We start from the raw sequence: 19,401 nt of genomic DNA, 5'->3' as shown, positions 1-19,401 counted from the left end.
ATGATGGCGCTACCCCTTTTGAGATGTAGTTGTAATGTCAGTAGGCCACCCTCGCTTCTATGTCTTCTCTTTAAATCTAACGCTCTGGTACAGAACCGAATAAATGTTACACGTACTATTCCCTTGGCATCTGTTGTATCCACTGTTCGAAAGTTCAGCTCGGACCGCGGTGGGGAAAAACAGAATCAGAAGGTGGTTGTAGTTGGTATTCCAAATCCTTTCATATGGTTCCGGACACGGATATACTACTTTTTGATCAGGACATATTTTGATAAGGAGTTCAATATTGAAGATTTCACCGAAGGTGCAAAACAGGTGAGTGCAAACATAAGACCGCAAGGTTTTAACAGCTTAACCACGTCTGTAATTAAGGCTGTTTAGCTGGATAACGTTAGCTAACTTTTCTGTAGCCTGGAAGAAAACGAGAGGTCAACCGATAGACATACATCTATGATTTGACAGCTGAACATTTGCGTCATATGTGATCATAGTTAATATTATACATTTGTCAGGAGTTATTAGTTAATTGTTAGATGAGAAAAGATCCAGTGACCGTGGAGTGAGTTGATGGCTGCCACAGTAAAGTTGTCGAGATGCAGAGTGATTTAAGACCGCCATGTACCTAGGAGATCACTTTTGAAGTTAACAGTGTAATATGAAGTATGCCCTTTTAGTTGGAAAATACAGTTTTTCTCCATTTTGATGTCTTTGTAGGCGTTTTCCCATGTATCCAATCTCCTTTCTCGGTGTCAGTTTGAGGCTCTCGAAGGACTTGTCGCAAAAGACGTAAGTAGTAGCTAGAGTGTACTTAATTGTTGTGTCGGACCATGATTAATGTCCTTCCCTCCTATCAGACTTTTAAAATTGAAATGACAGCCTTAATATAAAGTCTGTAGGCCCGTCAGTAGTGTGGACAGCAGTCCTCTCTAGTCCACTGAAGTTCCAAAGACTTATCAGCATTTGGCAATTACCACACCACAATTACAGAGATTACATTGCTGTTCACCGTCCAGTATTTACAATTGCACTTCAAGGAGTATGAGTAGGCCAGTTTGAGTAGTTTTAGTGCAAAGCTAGCCTTCTACATTAATTCTGCCCACTAGAGTGAGATGCATAGCAGAATAGGTACTTGCATGTTAATGTACACATTACATTGAATTGTAGGCAACCACTAGCAAGCAAACTAGTTATGTCCATATATGTAAGGAATGGGAATTGCTGGATTAGTTCTTGTTTTACTGCCAGTTGGATGTATACAATAAAGCTTCCAAAACATTGTGAAGAATAACTTGGGTATTTTATTGGGTAGGAAATGATATTGACATCAATTATTGAATTGCAAAGTGCCCCACAGCTTGAGCTTATACTAACAACTTCAATCAAGCAAAGTTATTTTTATTGGCATCAAAGTTACAGTTTTAACAGACCTATTTTTTTTCAGTTGGTAGGTAAACTTCAGGAGAAATGGGATGTGCTTCCAGCAAGCCACAAGAGGGCCCTCTCTGCTGATCCAGACGATATTATGTACACCACTCCTGGTGATGTCGGCATTTACTATGATGAAGATGGTGAGAGGCAAAGATGTGAAGAGCATCAGAAAAAGCTACTAATTGACAATTTAGTTAACTGATGAAGGAGTTGAAAATCTCTTATCTCCTGTTTGACTGTTTGAATAAAGTTGGTCTAGTAATGACTGGTAATATACGTTCTTTAATTCTCAAATAAGTCATTTGTCATCTATTCTCCCACTTTCAGGGCGGAAATTTGTGAGTATTCTCATGCGTTACTGGTACTTAACAAGTGCCAAGCTACCTGAGGAGACCATGGAGGGGGCACGAATCTTCCAGGTATCCATTGGTGGAGAGGGTGAGACAGAGACCAAGCGACTCCTCACAGCCAATTATGAGTGGGTACCTCCTGACACCACTTTTATTCATAAAGTCTTAATGTTGTTATGAAAGTACAGAATTACACAATGAGTGAACAAAAAATTTCAAGTAGGCGCATACCTACGTGACAATAAATCTGTTTCTGATTCTGATTCTGATTCTGAACAAGTGACTGAAGTCTGAATACATTAGTGCAGTTAAGTGACCTATAGACCTACAATCCCAACGCTATATATTGACACCACTTTTGTTCTAACTGTGACAGGTTCCAGAGGGAGTTCACCAAGGGAGTGGTACCTGACTGGATCATCACACGAATAGAACACTCCAAGCTGCTAGACTGAAGTTCACTGAAATCAAAAAGATGAATGGAGGACAGGGGATACTCTTCCATTCTTTACTTTTTATTGTTTGCACTTTTCAGGAAGTTCAAGGTCCCTTGTGAGCATTGCAGGGATAACTACAACACAAGTTTGCCTGACCACACATGTTGAAAACTAAGATGACAATGCCTCATTTCAGCAGCAACAAGGGATTTTATTGCCAAGCTCCCTGGGAAAAGTTGCCTTTGTAATGTCTGTATGTTTGTAGCTGGACTAGTTTGTTACTTTAGTATTCAGCTCAGACACAACATAAGAGGGGAAAAGGTCAGAGGGGAAATAAACATACAGTCAGTGTATGTATGTATGAGATTTAACTGCTAGTCTTAGCTCAGCTGTGGAGTTCATTTTTGTTTTTATCTCTGTATCGGGTCCAGATGAGAGAATGGACTAGCACAGACACAGGTTGTGATTTGGGATTTTTTTTCTTTTTGTGGCTATCGCAAAAATATCATTGTCATTCCCTGCATAATCTGTACATCTCTTTATATGATGCAGCCCAGTGTACAGAGATGTATTCTATACTTAAGGAGGTGTATCTGTCCTCTTCAGGTTTCACAATTAAAAGCTTTGTAAGCTGTGGAGACTTTTGAAGAATCTGAACGCTGTCAACTGGTGGGCCTCATTCATGCACCATGTGAAATTAGAAGCCCAATTTTATTTAGAGCCAAGCATCTCTATTTTTAATATGTTTTTGTGTCATTTCAAGTGCATTTTACTATGATAGTTTATCCCACAGTGTGACTGGAGTGAGATTGCTGGCCCGTGCAGCACAGGAGACTTGTGTGTTTGTGGCAGCTTTACACAGCTGAACTTTGACTGGTCTTTGTAATAAATCAAACTACTGAGAAATCCATAGCAAAATTACATTCAGTTGTATTTATATAGTGCCAATAACAACTGAAATAATCTCAAAGCACTTTACAGAGCCTGAACCCAGAGCAAGCACTAAGGTGACAATGGCAAGGGAAAACTCCCTTTTAACAGGAAGAAGGGAGAAGAGAATCAGATCATGCAGTTCAATTCATAGACTCCTCAAGATTAGCATACATATGGTGTATAGACACACACATGCACACAAGATGACATTTTACGAGATTGTATGATTGGTAGTGGATACAAAATCGAGAGAGCCATTCAAAGTATTAGTGCAGTTTAGTGGGTATAGAGTATTCATAATGCCAGCATGCAATTATAAAAACATTTAGTGTTGTGATGTTCTATTCATAGAATCAGCGGATAATGGTAATCATGTTAGCAGAGAAATGGGTAGACAGTCTGGCAATCGGAGTATATGTGATGTATATATCATGTATTATAGGCAGGCTTGGTGGGGGGACGGAATACATGGACGGCGTTATATAGTTAGGAAACAAAAAAAGGGGTACAGTTTTTTTTAAACACGTAATTAGATTACAGATACTTTTAGCAAAAATTGCCATTATTAACAGGATAACAAATAGATTTTAAAATGCAGAACATTATAATATCATCCACATGCGCACGTCACGAGAAGACAACAGAGAAAACTACAAGTCCGTATGATAACCTCGAGTTCAAAAAATGGTTCTCTGGCTGGAAATATCGACACTATTTTGTCTTCGAAGCTGAAAGTGGGAAGAACATAACAGTGCAGTGCTCCTTATGGGTCCCGAAGTGACAATACTGTCGCTGTCCAAGGAGTCACGTCAAATTACATTTTACAGGCAAGAGCAACGCTGCTAACGTCTACACAGACATCCAGTTAGGTTAGGTTAGGTTAAAGTTGGTTAGCTAACCTGTAAGTATTGCTTGCCTACTAACGTAATGAAAAAGGGGGACTGATAAGAGGAATGATCGTGTTTGGATAAACACAAGCCCCTGACCCGAAATATGTTCGTGGCAGTTTAATTGAAGTTTCAGTGTGATGTCTGACTGAGTAACATCTGTTTATTAACAAAGCAAGTTTAGCTACCTGTAAGTTAAGCAACATTCAAACAGCATATTTAAAATATATATACTAGGCTACTATTCTATGATTAGCCTATGCTTTGTAAACTGTGGTGTTTGTTGTGCACTTTCAATGTAGGTCTGTGGGCTGAATTTTCATAAGGACAAGCAGCTTGTCTTGAAAAAACACTGAGCAGAGGGAAGGTTTAAAACTTGGTTTCCTCATTGTCTTTTCTAAAGTAACATTGTGCTGTTGGCTTACAGAATACGCTTAAGTGAAAGCCATTTTATTATGATGCGAGGTCAGAGACGAAGTCAGGGGAGTGTAGGGTTTTAGTAGAGAGGTGACAGGTGTGCGTGATTAGAACCCCGGTGATTGTGAATGAACGGAGTTGCGTGAGTTGAAAGGGGCGTGGCAGAAGCAGAGTTCAGCGCTGGTGTGACATGCACACATCAACCCCAACCACACGGCCCTCATGCCCATTTTCCTTCAGGGCAACAAACTGAACTAGTTCACATTTCCGACCAGCAGGCCCACGCTATATTGCAAAGCGGATTGGGCCAAAAGTGTAAAATTATGCAAGGAATTTGTTTGTACAAAGTGTTGACAGTGAGAGAGTGTTCAACTATGGATAAGAAAAGTCGGGGCTGACCGGTTTATTTTTTATTTTCAATGGTTCATACTTTCTTCTCTGTTGTCGCAAATTATGCGTTATTCACTAGTAAAATATCTCGGTGAAATGCCGCATTCGGGCCCAAAAAAGATATCCTGACATTCCAATCAGTGGCACATAGAAATAGCTTTACATATTTAGTATTGAGTTCAGTTTGTTGTCTAACACATATGCCAATTTAGTACATTTTGATATTTGTTTGATATAAGTCCTCCGTAATAAGTAGGACGCCCACACCAGATGTTATTTATACAACCCTACTACTGCACAAATGCAGAAAGTATGTCATCTGAAAATGATGGTTTGTGCCCTTATAGGAGGGGTTTGTGGAAAGCACAGCCACTTCATGAAATGCATGTGACCATTGAGTTGCACAGTTTCTGACGCTAGCAGTAGGCCTACATGTCTTTGTCTTCAAGGTTGGACCAATGTTTTTCAGCATTTATATCCATCACAGACATACAAATGGAGAAAACCACCAATATGCATTGGATAGGCTATTGATGTCTCTTTTCTGTTATCTTCATTTGGCATTGAGGTAATTCAAAGTAGCGGAAAGTAATCAAGTTACATTACTTTAATATTGTGATAGGCTACTTGGATTTGGTTACTGAATGCAATTTTTTAACAGGTCATCATTGTATCGGAATACATTTTTAAAGTAATCCTCCCAACCCTGTTATAGGCAATAGAGTAGGCCTACTAGGACACCATTATTAACTGGGAATGGGCAGCAGAAATCAGAGGACAGTAACAACTGTCAATGGAGAGTTTAAACTGAGAAATGGAGAGAATACATAATGACAGGATGGATTTGGGTATGCTAAAAGATTATCGTGTAAACGTAGTTATAATGGTGGAGAATAATGCACGGCCATCTGCGTTGGAATCACTGCTCATTAGATGACAGACAGGACTTCAGCCATTTCTCGCCATGGTTTACTACGGTTCAGAAGACATTACTGACTGATTTTTCAAATCCACTCCCATGCTCAGAATAGAACTGTTTCTTTAAAATAACAGTTTCGGTCATTTTTAAGTGCCCTCTCTCCTATTGGTTTATATTCTTGCATTTCAGTTTCTATTGGCCAATTATTATGTCAGTGTAAACGTCGATTCCACGGAGGGTTTCCTTGAAAACGCCCCCCATAGGTTGGAACTTGGAACAGACAGGCAGTGTGGGTTTCTATTCTAATCGGCAAGATGGAGACATGAAGCATATTCCTCTTTGCAGCATCACAACATAAACTATACGACATGAAGCCCGCCGCTTTAGCGTTCTACGGTTGTGCATTAGGACTTTTAGGATTGGGGCTTAGGGAATTACTTCTTGGTTACGAGGAAAACAGGTGTAGCATGACATACATGTTCGAGTACCCCGAATACCGGGTGAGTAAAGAATAAATGCATATCTCTATCTGATCTTCTTTCATTTAAACTTAAGATTAGGTTTCGAGTGCTAGGCTTTGCAAACAATATCAGCAACATTTGAGTTTACTTCGCAGCTGAGTTAGCCCCCAGCTAGTTTGGAGAGGGAAGTGGCTTAGCCACTGTGTAATCTGTTAGCCTTAACACTTTGGGCATTATATCAGCACCCCTGTCAACCTGTTGTGGTGGACCTCAGCATCTATTCCACTCGTATTGAAGTAAAACGTCCATATGGACAGTTTATCGGAATAGTCGCGTAAACCCTTACTCAAAGTTTTAGCATAATTTTCAAATCAGCGCTTTCAACAGTTTGTATTGGGGGGGGGGGGGGGACAGAACACCGTTTCGAAGTGACACCTCAGACAGTCAACGGCACATTTGGTAGTTGAATATGAACCTGATCGTACATGTTGTGAAGGAAGCTGGGTTGTGTTTTGAGTGAGGCAGGTGTTAGATTGTCTGAGAGGTCACGTGTGTGCCCGGCCACCTTTAAGGTGTTGACAATGGGCTGTTTCACATGATGACAGTGTCAGCAACCGTAACCTCATACAGTCTCCATTGACAGGCTTCTCCGTGCAGCTATGAAAGACTCCCAGTCAGGCAGTGCAAATCAGATAGGGGGTGGGGGGTGCTGTATCAGGATGCTGCTTTAATGACCTAATTGATAAGCCGAGTATCCAGTGGCTAACGTTTTTGCTTGTGTTGTTTGTCCGCTCAGCGTGTCCAGCTCCCTCGAAGAGTGGCCCGTCTGTATCCAGCTTATGGACTCTACCTGTATGGAGAGGGAGTGTACGCTCAGGAGACGAGGGGCCTCAAGCTTAGCGGAGCCCCAGTGCTGTTTTTGCCAGGGAATGCTGGCAGCTACAAACAAGGTATGTCACAGCTTTCAGAGAAGTGACATTACATCTGTGGTCAGTTCACTCAAGTTTAACTATAATGTGTTAATGGTATGCAGGCTCTCTAAAGTATAACTTAATGCTTACTTGTCCTTAGAGGCACCTCTAAGCCAATGAACAACCAGTGCAGAATCATAGAGATTTCCCCATTAGACATTCCTCTGTGAACTTTGGCCTTAAGTTAATGAGAAGCTGAAAGAAGCTCAACCTGAGGGATTTTGCCTACCAATGAATGTCAGGTGATGGACTGGGCAGCTTGGGGAACCGGATGTGTCCATATCTGGCTAACACGGGTTTGATTCATGGATGCGTAGAATTTATTAAAATCTGTTAGGCCTGTTTATTAAAAAGTCTGTTAGTCCTAAATGATGCCCAGGCTTTAACAAACATGTACCTGCAGTATTTTCCCATAGTGTATATTATATAAGTCAGTCTATGTTTTACTGTTTTGCCATGTTTGCATGCAGATTTGAGTTTAACAAGTAGCCTATATCTAGAAGGGATTTGTTAGTGTGTCTCCATTTTGTTTGGTCTTGTCTCTCTTAGGGCATGTGTAGGTGGAAACCACCCACTCACTACTGTACACACACACACACACACACACACACACACACACACACACACATTGATATGTGGGTGCGCACAGTAACATGGGTCTGCTTTTTTTAAGGGAAGTATAATTCACAGCATTCATTAATTACCTTCGTTCATGTTTGTGTGTGTTTGTTTGTATGTCACACAACCACATCTGTGCACATTAAATCTGTAGCTATCTTTCACATCCACACAATTCAAAATCTGATTGATTGCTATCTGGGTTCTTGTCAACATCTCTTGAGGCTCATTGGTATTATGTAGTAGAGAAGGTATCCAATTCCAAACAACAGGTCCTAACAATGAGTTACTTTATGACTTGAACTTTTTACCTCAGCAATTTTATTACTTTAATACCACAATATCAATTATCCTCAGCCCTGTGGCTATGCAACCAGGGGTTTATGTCATTAATTTGCTTGTAGCCTTCAGGACAGGTAAAGTTGCATGCAACTTAACATGTTAACAGTAATGTTTCCAGTGTTCAGACTCTGTTTAGTCTGTGTGCATAATCTGCAGTATTCATTGAAAGGCAATGATTACATGTTTGAGATTTGTCTTCCTGATTATTCCAATTGGCTGTGATTCATTCAATACTAACATTTACCTGTTATCACCATTTATCTGGCTTGAGAAATACTGTATCCTCAAGGAACCTTAACTTTACTGATTTGATGAAGCATAGGCCATTTTTAACTATAACATATGTTATATGCATGGTCAGTTTTAATACAGTATCGTACAATATAGTACAGTTGTTTGGTTGCCTCTCATTACATTATAATAATAGTTTTTTGAAAGACACTTACTTACTATTATTAGACCTTATCTTAGACCATGTAGTGGACTACCTGTTTACACTATCTTGAGGGAATATAAATATATTAATGGAAACAACTCATATATTTAAGTTTGCTGTGGAACCTCACCCATTCTGATTGTCTGATGTTTCTTTTGTTTAAAAAAAACAAATTTGTTCACATATGCTGATCTATCTACATACAGTAGATGCAATAGAATTTGGTTAGTTTTACTGTCACTGAGGTCATATGGAATTTGACCTCAGATCACTTCTAATTAGAAGCTTAAATGTAGGCCTACATCAAACATAACCGACTACGCTTGAAGTAAGGCGTCAATGTCTCAAAAGTCCTCAAAAAATAAGAATGTTCATCCTGATTTTCCACCTTTCTTTCTGTCTGTGCCAGCTCGTTCCCTCGGCTCAGTGGCGTTGCGGAAGGCAGAGGGGCTGGAGGGGGGTGTCCACTTAAACGTGTTCACCATAGACTTCAATGAGGAGCTGGTGGCACTGTATGGAGGAAGTCTGCTCAGGCAGACCCGCTTCCTGCATGAGAGCATCAAAGCCATCCTGCGCCTTTACAAGGTGTGTGTACATACATGCATATACATACACATACACAAATGAGAGCTAACAGGGCGCAAAACTTATTTAGTCATTATTGTGAATGATATAGTTGGGTTAAAATGATTTATGTATTTATTAGTGCATGACACTAAACCAGACTTCAGGATGCAAGGGTAATATGAGTGTAGACAAACCCAAATACATACTTCTGTCCGTATCAGACATAATGCGATTAAGTAATTTTTTACCTTGATAATTAACAATTAGGACAACATCCATAGCTAAACTATGTGGATCCGTTAACCAACTGAAATGCTCTTTCTCTTGCAGGAGCAGCCAGACCCCCCTACTAGTGTGGTGTTGGTGGGACACTCCATGGGAGGTGTTGTGGCCCGAGCTCTGTTCACTCTGCCCAGGTTCAACCCACGTCTGGTCAGCCTCATCATCACGCAGGCATCCCCACACCAGGCTCCAGTGCTCCCACTAGACCCGTACCTACTGGGTATGATCCAGACGGCACACATTCATCCATAGGAATAAATGTACCACTGACTAAAGCAGACACACACACCTACATTTAACCATGCCACGCCCACCACTGTAAGCATTTATGTATAACATTCACATTCATTTGGTAGTTTTATAACATGCGCAGAGAGTCGAGTGCTTTCGAGGGCAGACTGATGCTTCATTTGGCTGGGTCTGGTTAAAAAAGGTAGCCGTTTTGTGTAAATAGTTTTAAGGACGGCACACTCCCATTTCCTGGTTTTCGACGTCTGACAGGCACATCTAATCTAATCTCTACATTGTTGAACAGCATAATATTGACCACTCTGTTACTAAGTGACCCAATATCATGCATCAAGGCGTTCGGTATTGGCCAACAAAGAGTGAGACACAATAGTCATATTTTTATGTTGTTTTGTATTTTACAGCATACCCAGTTTAGACCCCTGATCACTGCATCTGTCTTCCATTTCCTGTTCCAAAATAGACTAACGTCATTACGATATGTAGATCCAGCGAAGATAGGCCTTAAGTGAGAGGGAGGATAATTTCTCTGTCTGCAAATGGGATCATTGCCATAAAATATTCACATCGTTTGCACTGTTTATTAGCAATAACTTATAAGTTAACATTTCACAGTGCAGGGTGCACTGTGAGTCTATCCGAGTTAAGTAACGTTGCTTGAAGCTCCAGCCACATAAAGCTGTACATTTAAATGTAAGGTAAATACTAGAGCCATTGTAATAGTTATAGTGTCATGCAAGGGTCGCCTTTATTATATAGGGAGGCTATGGTATTCTATGTCCACGTGATGTAGAAGGCCAGAAACATCGAGAGCCTGGTCAGATGCTCAGTCTATATTACCAATATTTCCCAGTCTTTATTTCGTCTCACAGTCAAATCCATTGGATTGAATATTCTCTTTAAAGAATTGTTGTAGTGGGATCAATGCTTTATCCTTATTTTTCTGTTGAAGTTTTGCTGGATCAGCTTGACATTGATCGGTGGGCATTTCGTTATTCTTGCGATAAAATATTTGAATACGACCTGAATATTTTTGGCTTACTGATTGATGCGTGCATACAGCTTGCATTCCTTTCTCCACAGAGTGAAAAAGGACTTATAAAAATTAGACTATGCATCATTACTAACCTCTTCACTTACCTTTCCACTATATTCTACATAATTCCCAAACATCTATGTTGTTGGCTTTCAGGCGTGTTGTTTATTAGGCCATTATATATATATATATATATATATATATATGTATATACAGCCGCGGAAAAAATTAAGAGACCACTTCAAAATTATCAGTTCCTCTGGTTTTACTATTTATTGGTATTCAGGTCTCGAAATTGGGCTGGCCATGACAGGGTCCTGATCTGGTGATACTCCATCCACACCTTTACTGGCCTGGCTGTGTGGCATGGAGCATTGCCCTGCTGGAAAAAACACTTCTCAGAGTTGGGGAACATTGTCAGAGCAAAAGGAAGCAAGTTTTTCTTCCGGGACAACGTTGTACTTTGCCTGGCTGAGGTTTGTAAAAGACCATAAGGATTGAACCAAAGCCGACTGGAGGGTCTCCTAGTTCGTCTTCTCTGATGAGTCCAATTTCACAGTAGGTGCAAGACTCTCTCCGGTCTCCGTCTAACCATCAGACGACCATGTGTTGGGCAAAGCTGAAAATTGGACTCATCAGAGAAGACGAACTAGGAGACCCTCCAGTCCGCTTTGGTTCAATCCTTATGGTCTTTTACAAACCTCAGCCAGGCAAAGTACAACGTTGTCCCGGAAGAAAAACTTGCTTCCTTTTGCTCTGACAATGTTCCCCAACTCTGAGAAGTGTTTTTTCCAGCAGGGCAATGCTCCATGCCACACAGCCAGGCCAGTAAAGGTGTGGATGGAGTATCACCAGATCAGGACCCTGTCATGGCCAGCCCAATTTCGAGACCTGAATCCCATAAAAAAAACTCTGAAATGTGATCAAGAGGAAGATGGATGGTCACAAGCCATGAAAAGAAGCCTAGCTGCTTGAATTCTTGCGCCAGGAGTAGCATAAAGTCACCCAACGGCAATGTGAAAGACTGGTGGAGAGCATGCCAAGACACATGAAAGTTGTGATTTTAAATCAAGGTTATTCCACCAAATATTGATTTCTGAACTCTTCCTAAGTTAAAGCATTAGTATTGTGTAGTTTAAAAATGAATATGAGCTTGTTTTCTTTGCATTATTCGAGATCTGAAGACACTGCATCTTTTTTGCTATTTTGACCAATTGTCATTTTTCTGCAAATAAATGATCTAAATGACAATATTTTTATTTGAAATTTGGTAGGAATGTTGCCAGTAGGTTATAGAATAAAACTAAAATGTACATTTTACTTTAACACATACCAATAAATAGTAAAACCAGAGAAACTGATAATTTTGAAGTGGTCTCTTAATTTTTTCCGCGGCTGTATATATTAAACAATGTGAAGGTCAAGGCAAAGATTACACTTTGGAGGCTTGCACTGTGCTTGAAATTCTGCTCAGCCACTTCCTTTGATGTTATCCTATTTGATGCCATGACACTTAATGCAGAGCACACTGTCTTTCAAATTAGGCCTTTTTGTCTGCAAAAAGGCTTATCGCAAGGAATGCATAAATGCAACATGTAAAGAAAGTGTTCAATTTGTCATCTGCATTAGCACAACTGTAGATCTTTCTCCCTCTCTCTCTATCTGTTAGAGTTCTACTCTGCTGTCAGACGGCGATGGATCGCTGGAGCACAAGACCTCCGGAACGTAACGGTGCTCTCTGTCGGGGGCGGTTACCGTGACTACCAGGTGCGCTCCGGCCTCACAGCCCTGCGATGCCCCATGGCTGACCCCAACAAGCTGTCCCTGGTGGTAAGAGACGCTGCACTGTCAAGGCTGCCATGACTCATTTGACATGTGCCCACAGAGGTGGCATGCTGCTGATGGTTTAAATTAAGCATCCAGGGTCCAGCCACCTCTGGCCATCTTCTATTCATGACCCAATTGTGCCATTTATTAATTCATTGTTTTTTTTATGTAGTTAAGCTGAAGTTCTTTATCTCGGGAACTGGAGTGATAATTCTAGTATGTGTTATGCTGGAATGTAGACTACCCAAGTTTACTTTCCTTTTGTCAAAGGCCACTGCTGTACCAAGGACCTGGGTGTCTACAGACCACCTGTCTATAGTCTGGTAAGATGCTAATATGGTATTTATGTCTTGCAGTTGTGGCTGTATGGTAGTTTTTCCACATCTTTGGTTAACAGTATGATATGTCCACTCGCAATGGTAAAGCACTTGGTAAACTAGCAGATTATGGTACCTTACCTGCAGTCCAGTAGCGATTGTGAAGAACCCTGGGTAAGCACTGTGAATCCTCTGTTTGTGTTCAGGTGTAAGGAGCTGGTTCTGGCAACAGTGAGGGCTTTTCTTGACCTCATTGAACCTGAGACCGGCCAGGTAAGCTGTCCTGGTCCTACCTCATCCAAAAGTTTATATATCTGCACTTAGAAGTGTTTGTTTACATTTCACACTCATGTCGAAGCATAAGTTATCCACTCATCCTTGAAACCTTTAAGTTGATGTGTGATTGATGTTAGTTCACAGACGACACTGAGACGAGGCTATCCGTCCTGAATTATCACTTCATCAGACACCCAGTGCAGGTGCCTGATGAGAAACCAGAGCCTGTAGTCACCTTTACAGGTAATTGTGAATGTCCTATAGTAGTCAGCAAGCCATGCACTAAGACATGCAAGTAAGTTAGCGTTACAGCTTATTTTCTCTTATTGGTTCTTCTCTTATTTTTCTCTGAAGCCCCACCTGAGGCCTGGAGTGAAGTGAACACTCTACGCCTCTTCTACAGTGCCCCTAAGGTGAGCTGCTGCACATGCATTAGACAGAGAGAGACAAACAGTGAGAGGGAGCGCCAGGACGATACAGGGCCACAGACATGTGCGCTATCCAAGCTAGCTCAAAAATGTTTGAGATCAACCTCCACACTAGTGAATTCCATAATTGTCTCATTTCAGGAACCCCAGGTGAAGCACTTCCTGTTTGCCCTCTCCAGCCGCAGGAAAGCCTACAGTCATTTCCACTGTCGAAACAGCAACTTGGTGAGGGCACCGCTACTATAGTGTACATCATATGGGCCTTGTTTTTCCCTGTTTTCCAGCCTTGTTTCTTTCTCATGTCCGTTTTCAGACATAAACCACAAAGCGATGCTGTTTTTAGTAATTTTTTATTTTGTTTTAGTCAGAACATTTCTACTGACAGCATGTAGTAAACCCTTTCTCTGCTCAAACCCCTCATACAGGAGATGACCAGCTGGCTCTATGGCTGCACAGAAATGAATGGCTCTATGTGGTGAGTGCAACACTGACAAATTGTTCTCTGCAGATGTTTTTTTTTGTCTTTCTTTCTGGCTCTATAAATGGCTCTGCCTGTTTGCTAAAAACAACAATCAGTCTGGTCTTCCTTTTAGTCTGCAGGCGGTGGATCTGTCATGGAGGACTGAGCTGCTCCCTTCTTACAAGGTAGAGTCTCCTTTGGTTGGCCTACTTACTGATGATGACCCTGATCAATGCTCCTGTCTCACATTAAACAAATATGAGGGAACAACCTCAAAATGAACCTTTCCTTGTTGCAGTGGGAAAGGCTGGGTGAGACTTTTTCGTTGCAGAAATTAAGACGTCTTCGCTAAATTTTACATTTAGCTCTCATTGGTTAGGACCAGCTACATTTCCTATCTAGGAAATTCTGTCAAACTAGCCTGCTGTGTTTAAGTTTTCACTTAATCTCACACCTCAGATTAGAACCTCTGATTAATACACATTTCCCTGTGTACTATCGTTACGGGGTATAATAGCGGCATGCGTGTGTTATCGACCACGTTCGCGTTGTCATATTAATCTATTATTAAACTTAGCATATCGATTGTTTAACAGACTGGCCAATTTTTAACAAACTGGCCGATAACCGATGTAGCTACACTACAAGAGTTGTGGTGCCCATTCTAATTCCCCTCATACCTAATGTCCTTGCTCTTATTATTCCTCTAAAGTCCCTTCTCTTGTTATCATTCTGCCCATTTCTCTAGGCACTGACTGTTCGAGTGAGCGAGCTATCTTCAGTCTCCCATCTGGTCATCATTGCCTCCAATCCTAGTGGCAACCAGGTACACCCCTACGTCCCATAGGACTATGTTTATCCATACATACATATGACCATACGTCGCATAGGACTATGTTTATCCATACATACCATGTAGGCATCCATACATACCATGTAGGCAAATGCAAATTATGTACCTCCTCTTTGTACTTTGTTGTATTTCGCAGTTTATTATCGAGTGTGAGTGGCAGAGGGAAGAGTCTCAGACCATTCCCTTAGCTGTGCCTCATGTGCTGTCCTTCGGTGAGTTGAACCCGACCACTGACCAACTGAGCTTTCTGTCTTCACAGACATCGCCTGCACCTGTCTTGGCCACTTAGAGTAGCTGGGGTGTTTACCTTAAAGCCACCAGTGCCTATAATTGATTTTCTTTTTTAAACCTCATTGGAATTACCCTTTTTTTGCCACCAGGCCTGACTGTTAGTGATGTGACCATCAACTCCACTGGGCTTCTCCACACAGTTCAGCTGCAGCATTTTCACCAGGTGATGTAACCTCCCCTCTCGGTCTTCTAACTTGTTTCTCTTCCTGTGTAGTTTCTTTATCCATGCTGACATGTTTGGTGACTGTGTGCTGGTCTATCTTCAGGTCTACCAGGCATTCAGAATCACAGTTGTGAGCCAGTGTAAGGTGAGCAGAGGTAAGTTGGCATGTTTGTCTTTTAGTTCTCAAGACAGGTTGGGCTGTGTGTTTTTCAGAGGAAGACAGGGATTCAAGAATGACCGCTGATGTGTGTTTTGGTGCCGTTCTGTGAATTTGAAGCACGGTTTGACTTTTTGGTTTGCAGACCGACTGCCCAGTGTATACAGACTCAAGGTCCCCTGGTTCAGAGAGGACTCCTTCACTACTGCAAGGTAGGAATTGTTGTCCTCTGTGATCTCCACTGTCATGACCCTTTAAGTTTGCAGATGTGCAGAAGAGAAATCTGGCAGGACTTTGTCTAAGGCCTTCTGATTTGCTTTGATTCTTTACGTTTTCCGTTATTTTTCTCTCTAAGCATCCCCTCTATAACTGAGATTGCTGGAATGCTTCATACAAGTCGTACCGTCAACACCTCAAGTGCCCGCTTGTTGCTTCACACTGCCCCTAACTGCCAGTATAAGGTATTACACTTCTTACTCTCAAGTTTAACTGTTTTAACAGTGATGTATGGAGTCATTTGGGCTGTAAACTCAGCACTCTCCATTTTCAGGTATCAGTGAGGACCTCCTTCCCCAAAGTGCTTGGACAGGTGAGGTGCCCAGTCATCAGCACTGAATCAATCCTCAGAAAAGTAGTTCTATATTCAACAGCAGACTTGACATTGGAAGTTCATAAAGCTTATTAAGCATTAAAAGAAAAGAGTTTTTCATTTTTTAAAACATTCCTTCGTACTGTAGGATTTACTGGATAAAAGACGCTACATATGTACTCTGTCCTTGAGTTTTGCTAAATGTGTGAAAGTACATACATCCACTGGAGGCTTTGACTTTTGCTGTTGCAGGTCCTGCGCTTCTGTGGCCCTGTGCTGCCCGTCTACTTGGCCGTGACTCTGCTCCTCTCCCTGGGGGTGCAGCTGTGCTCCATCAGCCAGGCGGGGCGGCCTGTCGGGATGGGCGAGGCCATGAGCAAGGCCCTGAGGCCGCACAGGCTGGAGCTCCCCATCTACCTGCTGCACCTGCTCCTCAGGTAAGCCACACCTCCTTACCAGAAGCTAACACCTTACCCGTATGCTGAGGTCAGCTTCAGCTTTAAAAAAAACAAACTGGTTCTCTTATTTCCTCATTCCTTAGTTGGCAAGTTTTTTTTTTTTCATCCTTGTTTGGATTGTTAAACTCCATTCTCCAGTTTCTCACCTCTCCGATGTCTTTTCTGTCTGGTTGATCAGGCAGAGCTGGTTTGAAGAGGTCTGGGTGTCTCTCGGCCTCCCTGCGGTGGACACCCTGCCGCTCACCCTGGCAGAGAACACCATCCAGAACACCCCAGTGCCCACCGAGGACTGGCCCCGTCTCCTGGCCCCCATCCTGTGCCTGCTGGGGGCCACTGTTGCATTCTGGGGCAGCATAGTGATGCGAATGGGTCTGCGCCTGCTCTCCTTCTTGCTGGCTCCTTTGCACAGGTGCGACTAAAGGAGGATGTCACTCACAAATCTGTGTCATGTGTCACGTCACCTCACTGGAAATCACACACAGTCTGCTTTTCAGCTAACTGTTCCTCACTGTTCCATAACTGTCTGTTCAAATGCCCTTGTGTTTTTTACACAGTCTTGGCTCTGTAAATGGAAAGCAAACATAGTTGCTCAGACTGAACCATAAACAATTCCAGCCAATCAACACGTTGCTTCAGGACCACGGAAGTGGCTGTTGAGCTGAAAAATTAACAACATTTCAGCAGGATCACGGACTGTACCTTTGATTGTGTCTTTGTGTGCTTTTCTGTGTATCATATTAGGCCCTCAGTCACTCTGGACTGTGGAACCTTCCTCCCACAAACTCAGGTCTTCTTCATCCTGGCCTTGTGTGCTTTGGGCAGACTTACCTGCGGGGCTGTGTCTGTCACCGTGGCCTTCATGTTCCACTTATATCGGGTGAGATAAGGAAACTTCCAGTCCCCTCAGAATAATTTAAGCGATAGCACTCTAGCTTTGACAGTAACAGTAATACTGATACGCACATACTAAAGGACAATTGTCCGTTTTTATTTACATTCAGTGATTTGGCTCATCCTTCATCTTCTCTGTGTTTAGGTGCTAAGGTTACAGATGACTCTGCGGTCATTACGCCATGTACTCAACCTGGTGAGTGATAGGAAAGCACAGCATAAATCTCCATAGTGCAAACTAGTATTACAAAAAAAGGAAATCCATCTCTCGACCAGCGAACAGGTGCTGTCTGTTCGGAGATGCATGTCAGTGGTGCCAAACTTAATTTGGCTTTACTCTACCCAGAGGACGTGACCTTCTTGTTTCACCGTTATCCATCTACCCAGGCTCCTCAGAAGATATCCCCAGAGATGGAGAATGGTTATGGGGCTGGTGGTTGTAAGAGGCAGCCTAAAGAATGTAACGGTGGCCCCCTGCTGACCCAGTCAGCGCTGCAGGAAGTCAGAGACGACCTACAACTACACCTGAGTCTGTCAGCGCTGCTCACAGTACCCATGATGCTCTGTGCCCCGTCACTCATTTATTGGTTCCGCAACCTCAGGTACTGAAGAAAGTCCTGGCATTTAAAAAAATATGAAACGTAATATATAATTACCAATGTACGTGGACTGTTGATGAAATTAGGGAAGATGTTTATGAAAATGTCTTCTTGCATCTACATCACATGCCACCTGAAGCTTAAATTATACCACATTACTCAGATGTACTTCATAACTAGCATGTATTCATGCCTGTGTAGGAGTTGAAATGTTGTATTCATTTTCTCCTCGTGTATGATGTGTCTTTCAGTCTTTCAGACATTTAGTCATTTAGCAGACACATTTGTCCAAAGCGACGTACAAGGGAGAGAAAAGTCAAGCTAAGAGGAATACAAACTTGGTGTAACAATAAATACTACTTTACATTAGAAATAGAAAATTCCTCTCTGTGTCCACAGATACTCAGTGCACCTGGACCCCGATCCCTGCTGGCCACACACACTGCCCCTGCTCATGGCCACTGTGTTGCTCATCAACTGCAACACTGTCACACTCAGTCACAGGTAGGTTGTTCGTCTGCCTAATCCTATTTGATCACATTATTCTCTGCGCAAAATAGAGTATGTGATGAACATTTATGTGTTTCAATGCTTTTGCAGTGTGAATTATTCGTACTCATGACCTGTGTGTGTGTGTGTGTGTGTGTGTGTACTCATTCTAGCAAAATTCTAAGACTGACCTGCCGGCTGGTGTTGCCCCTGTGCATTGCCATGGTGATGTTCTCCTCCCTTCACCTGTATCGAGTCACACATTTCCTCTCTGTGGCTCTGGGCTTTTTGGCTATTTCCTGTTACCTCTGACAGCTCCCGACTGGGTCCAGTCCCAAACCCGTCAGCAGGTATAACCCATTCCGGACAGCCTTACAATGTGTGTTACTACTCCCACCCTGAAGGGGGAGACAGTGACTCGACTTCGGAAGACCCATGCTGTGCAATCTCACCAATGGAGTCTCAACAGGGTATTCCTGTGTTAGCCATACTGATCTGTGTTTCTGATTGTGCTGTTAGGATGTGGGGTGTGGTGGGCATTAGTACTGTGTTTTGTGTTGTTTCCCTGTCTTCTTTGGGTTCTGTCTCTATCACAATTCAGTTTCTTTTAGCTGACCTGATGTTCTGTCTGTCTCTGTCTATTGTTCTTGTTGTGTACTTGTCTGTTCTGTCTCATCCCCACATACGCCTTAACTTAAAGCTCAGATTGAGATATGGGATAAGATAAATGCATAGTTTATGTTTTGCTGCCAGTGTTTTCCCTGCAGCACATTCATACATCATGTGGAACAGTGCATCCATGTCACAGTGGATTCATTGCCAAAAATGACCCATAGACAGCCACGCTTTCTTTTTAAAGGGAGAATTTCCCGTTGGCTTT

At 42.2% G+C, this 19,401-nt stretch overlaps 2 protein-coding genes across 2 annotated transcripts; both read left to right on the top strand.

Annotated features, from left to right (window-relative positions):
- On the top strand, positions 1-3,031 carry maip1 (matrix AAA peptidase interacting protein 1; the record flags this gene model as incomplete). Its single annotated transcript, XM_080838421.1, has 5 exons — positions 1-315; positions 715-786; positions 1,442-1,568; positions 1,756-1,906; positions 2,155-3,031. 5 exons carry the CDS (start codon positions 1-3, stop codon positions 2,231-2,233), a joined length of 744 nt encoding a protein of 247 aa, XP_080694547.1. The 3' UTR covers positions 2,234-3,031.
- Positions 3,032-6,129: 3,098 nt separating this feature from the next.
- pgap1 (post-GPI attachment to proteins inositol deacylase 1) lies at positions 6,130-19,001 on the top strand (the record flags this gene model as incomplete). The annotated part of the gene is made up of 26 exons (XM_080838447.1): positions 6,130-6,261; positions 7,019-7,172; positions 8,999-9,174; positions 9,487-9,658; positions 12,393-12,553; positions 12,821-12,873; positions 13,074-13,140; positions 13,281-13,386; positions 13,498-13,556; positions 13,713-13,796; positions 13,997-14,046; positions 14,165-14,216; positions 14,780-14,857; positions 15,021-15,096; positions 15,265-15,338; positions 15,442-15,493; positions 15,641-15,707; positions 15,851-15,956; positions 16,046-16,084; positions 16,337-16,521; positions 16,721-16,951; positions 17,284-17,419; positions 17,579-17,629; positions 17,821-18,035; positions 18,432-18,536; positions 18,695-19,001. 26 exons carry the CDS (start codon positions 6,130-6,132, stop codon positions 18,831-18,833), a joined length of 2,820 nt encoding a protein of 939 aa, XP_080694573.1. The 3' UTR covers positions 18,834-19,001.
- Positions 19,002-19,401: the final 400 nt, after the last annotated feature.

Source organism: Sprattus sprattus (genome assembly GCF_963457725.1).
Source record: "Sprattus sprattus genome assembly, chromosome: 5".
In the NCBI taxonomy this organism is placed as follows: domain Eukaryota; kingdom Metazoa; phylum Chordata; class Actinopteri; order Clupeiformes; family Clupeidae; genus Sprattus; species Sprattus sprattus.
Note: the sequence above shows the minus strand (reverse complement) of the source record. Positions and strands in the feature narration are given on the sequence as shown.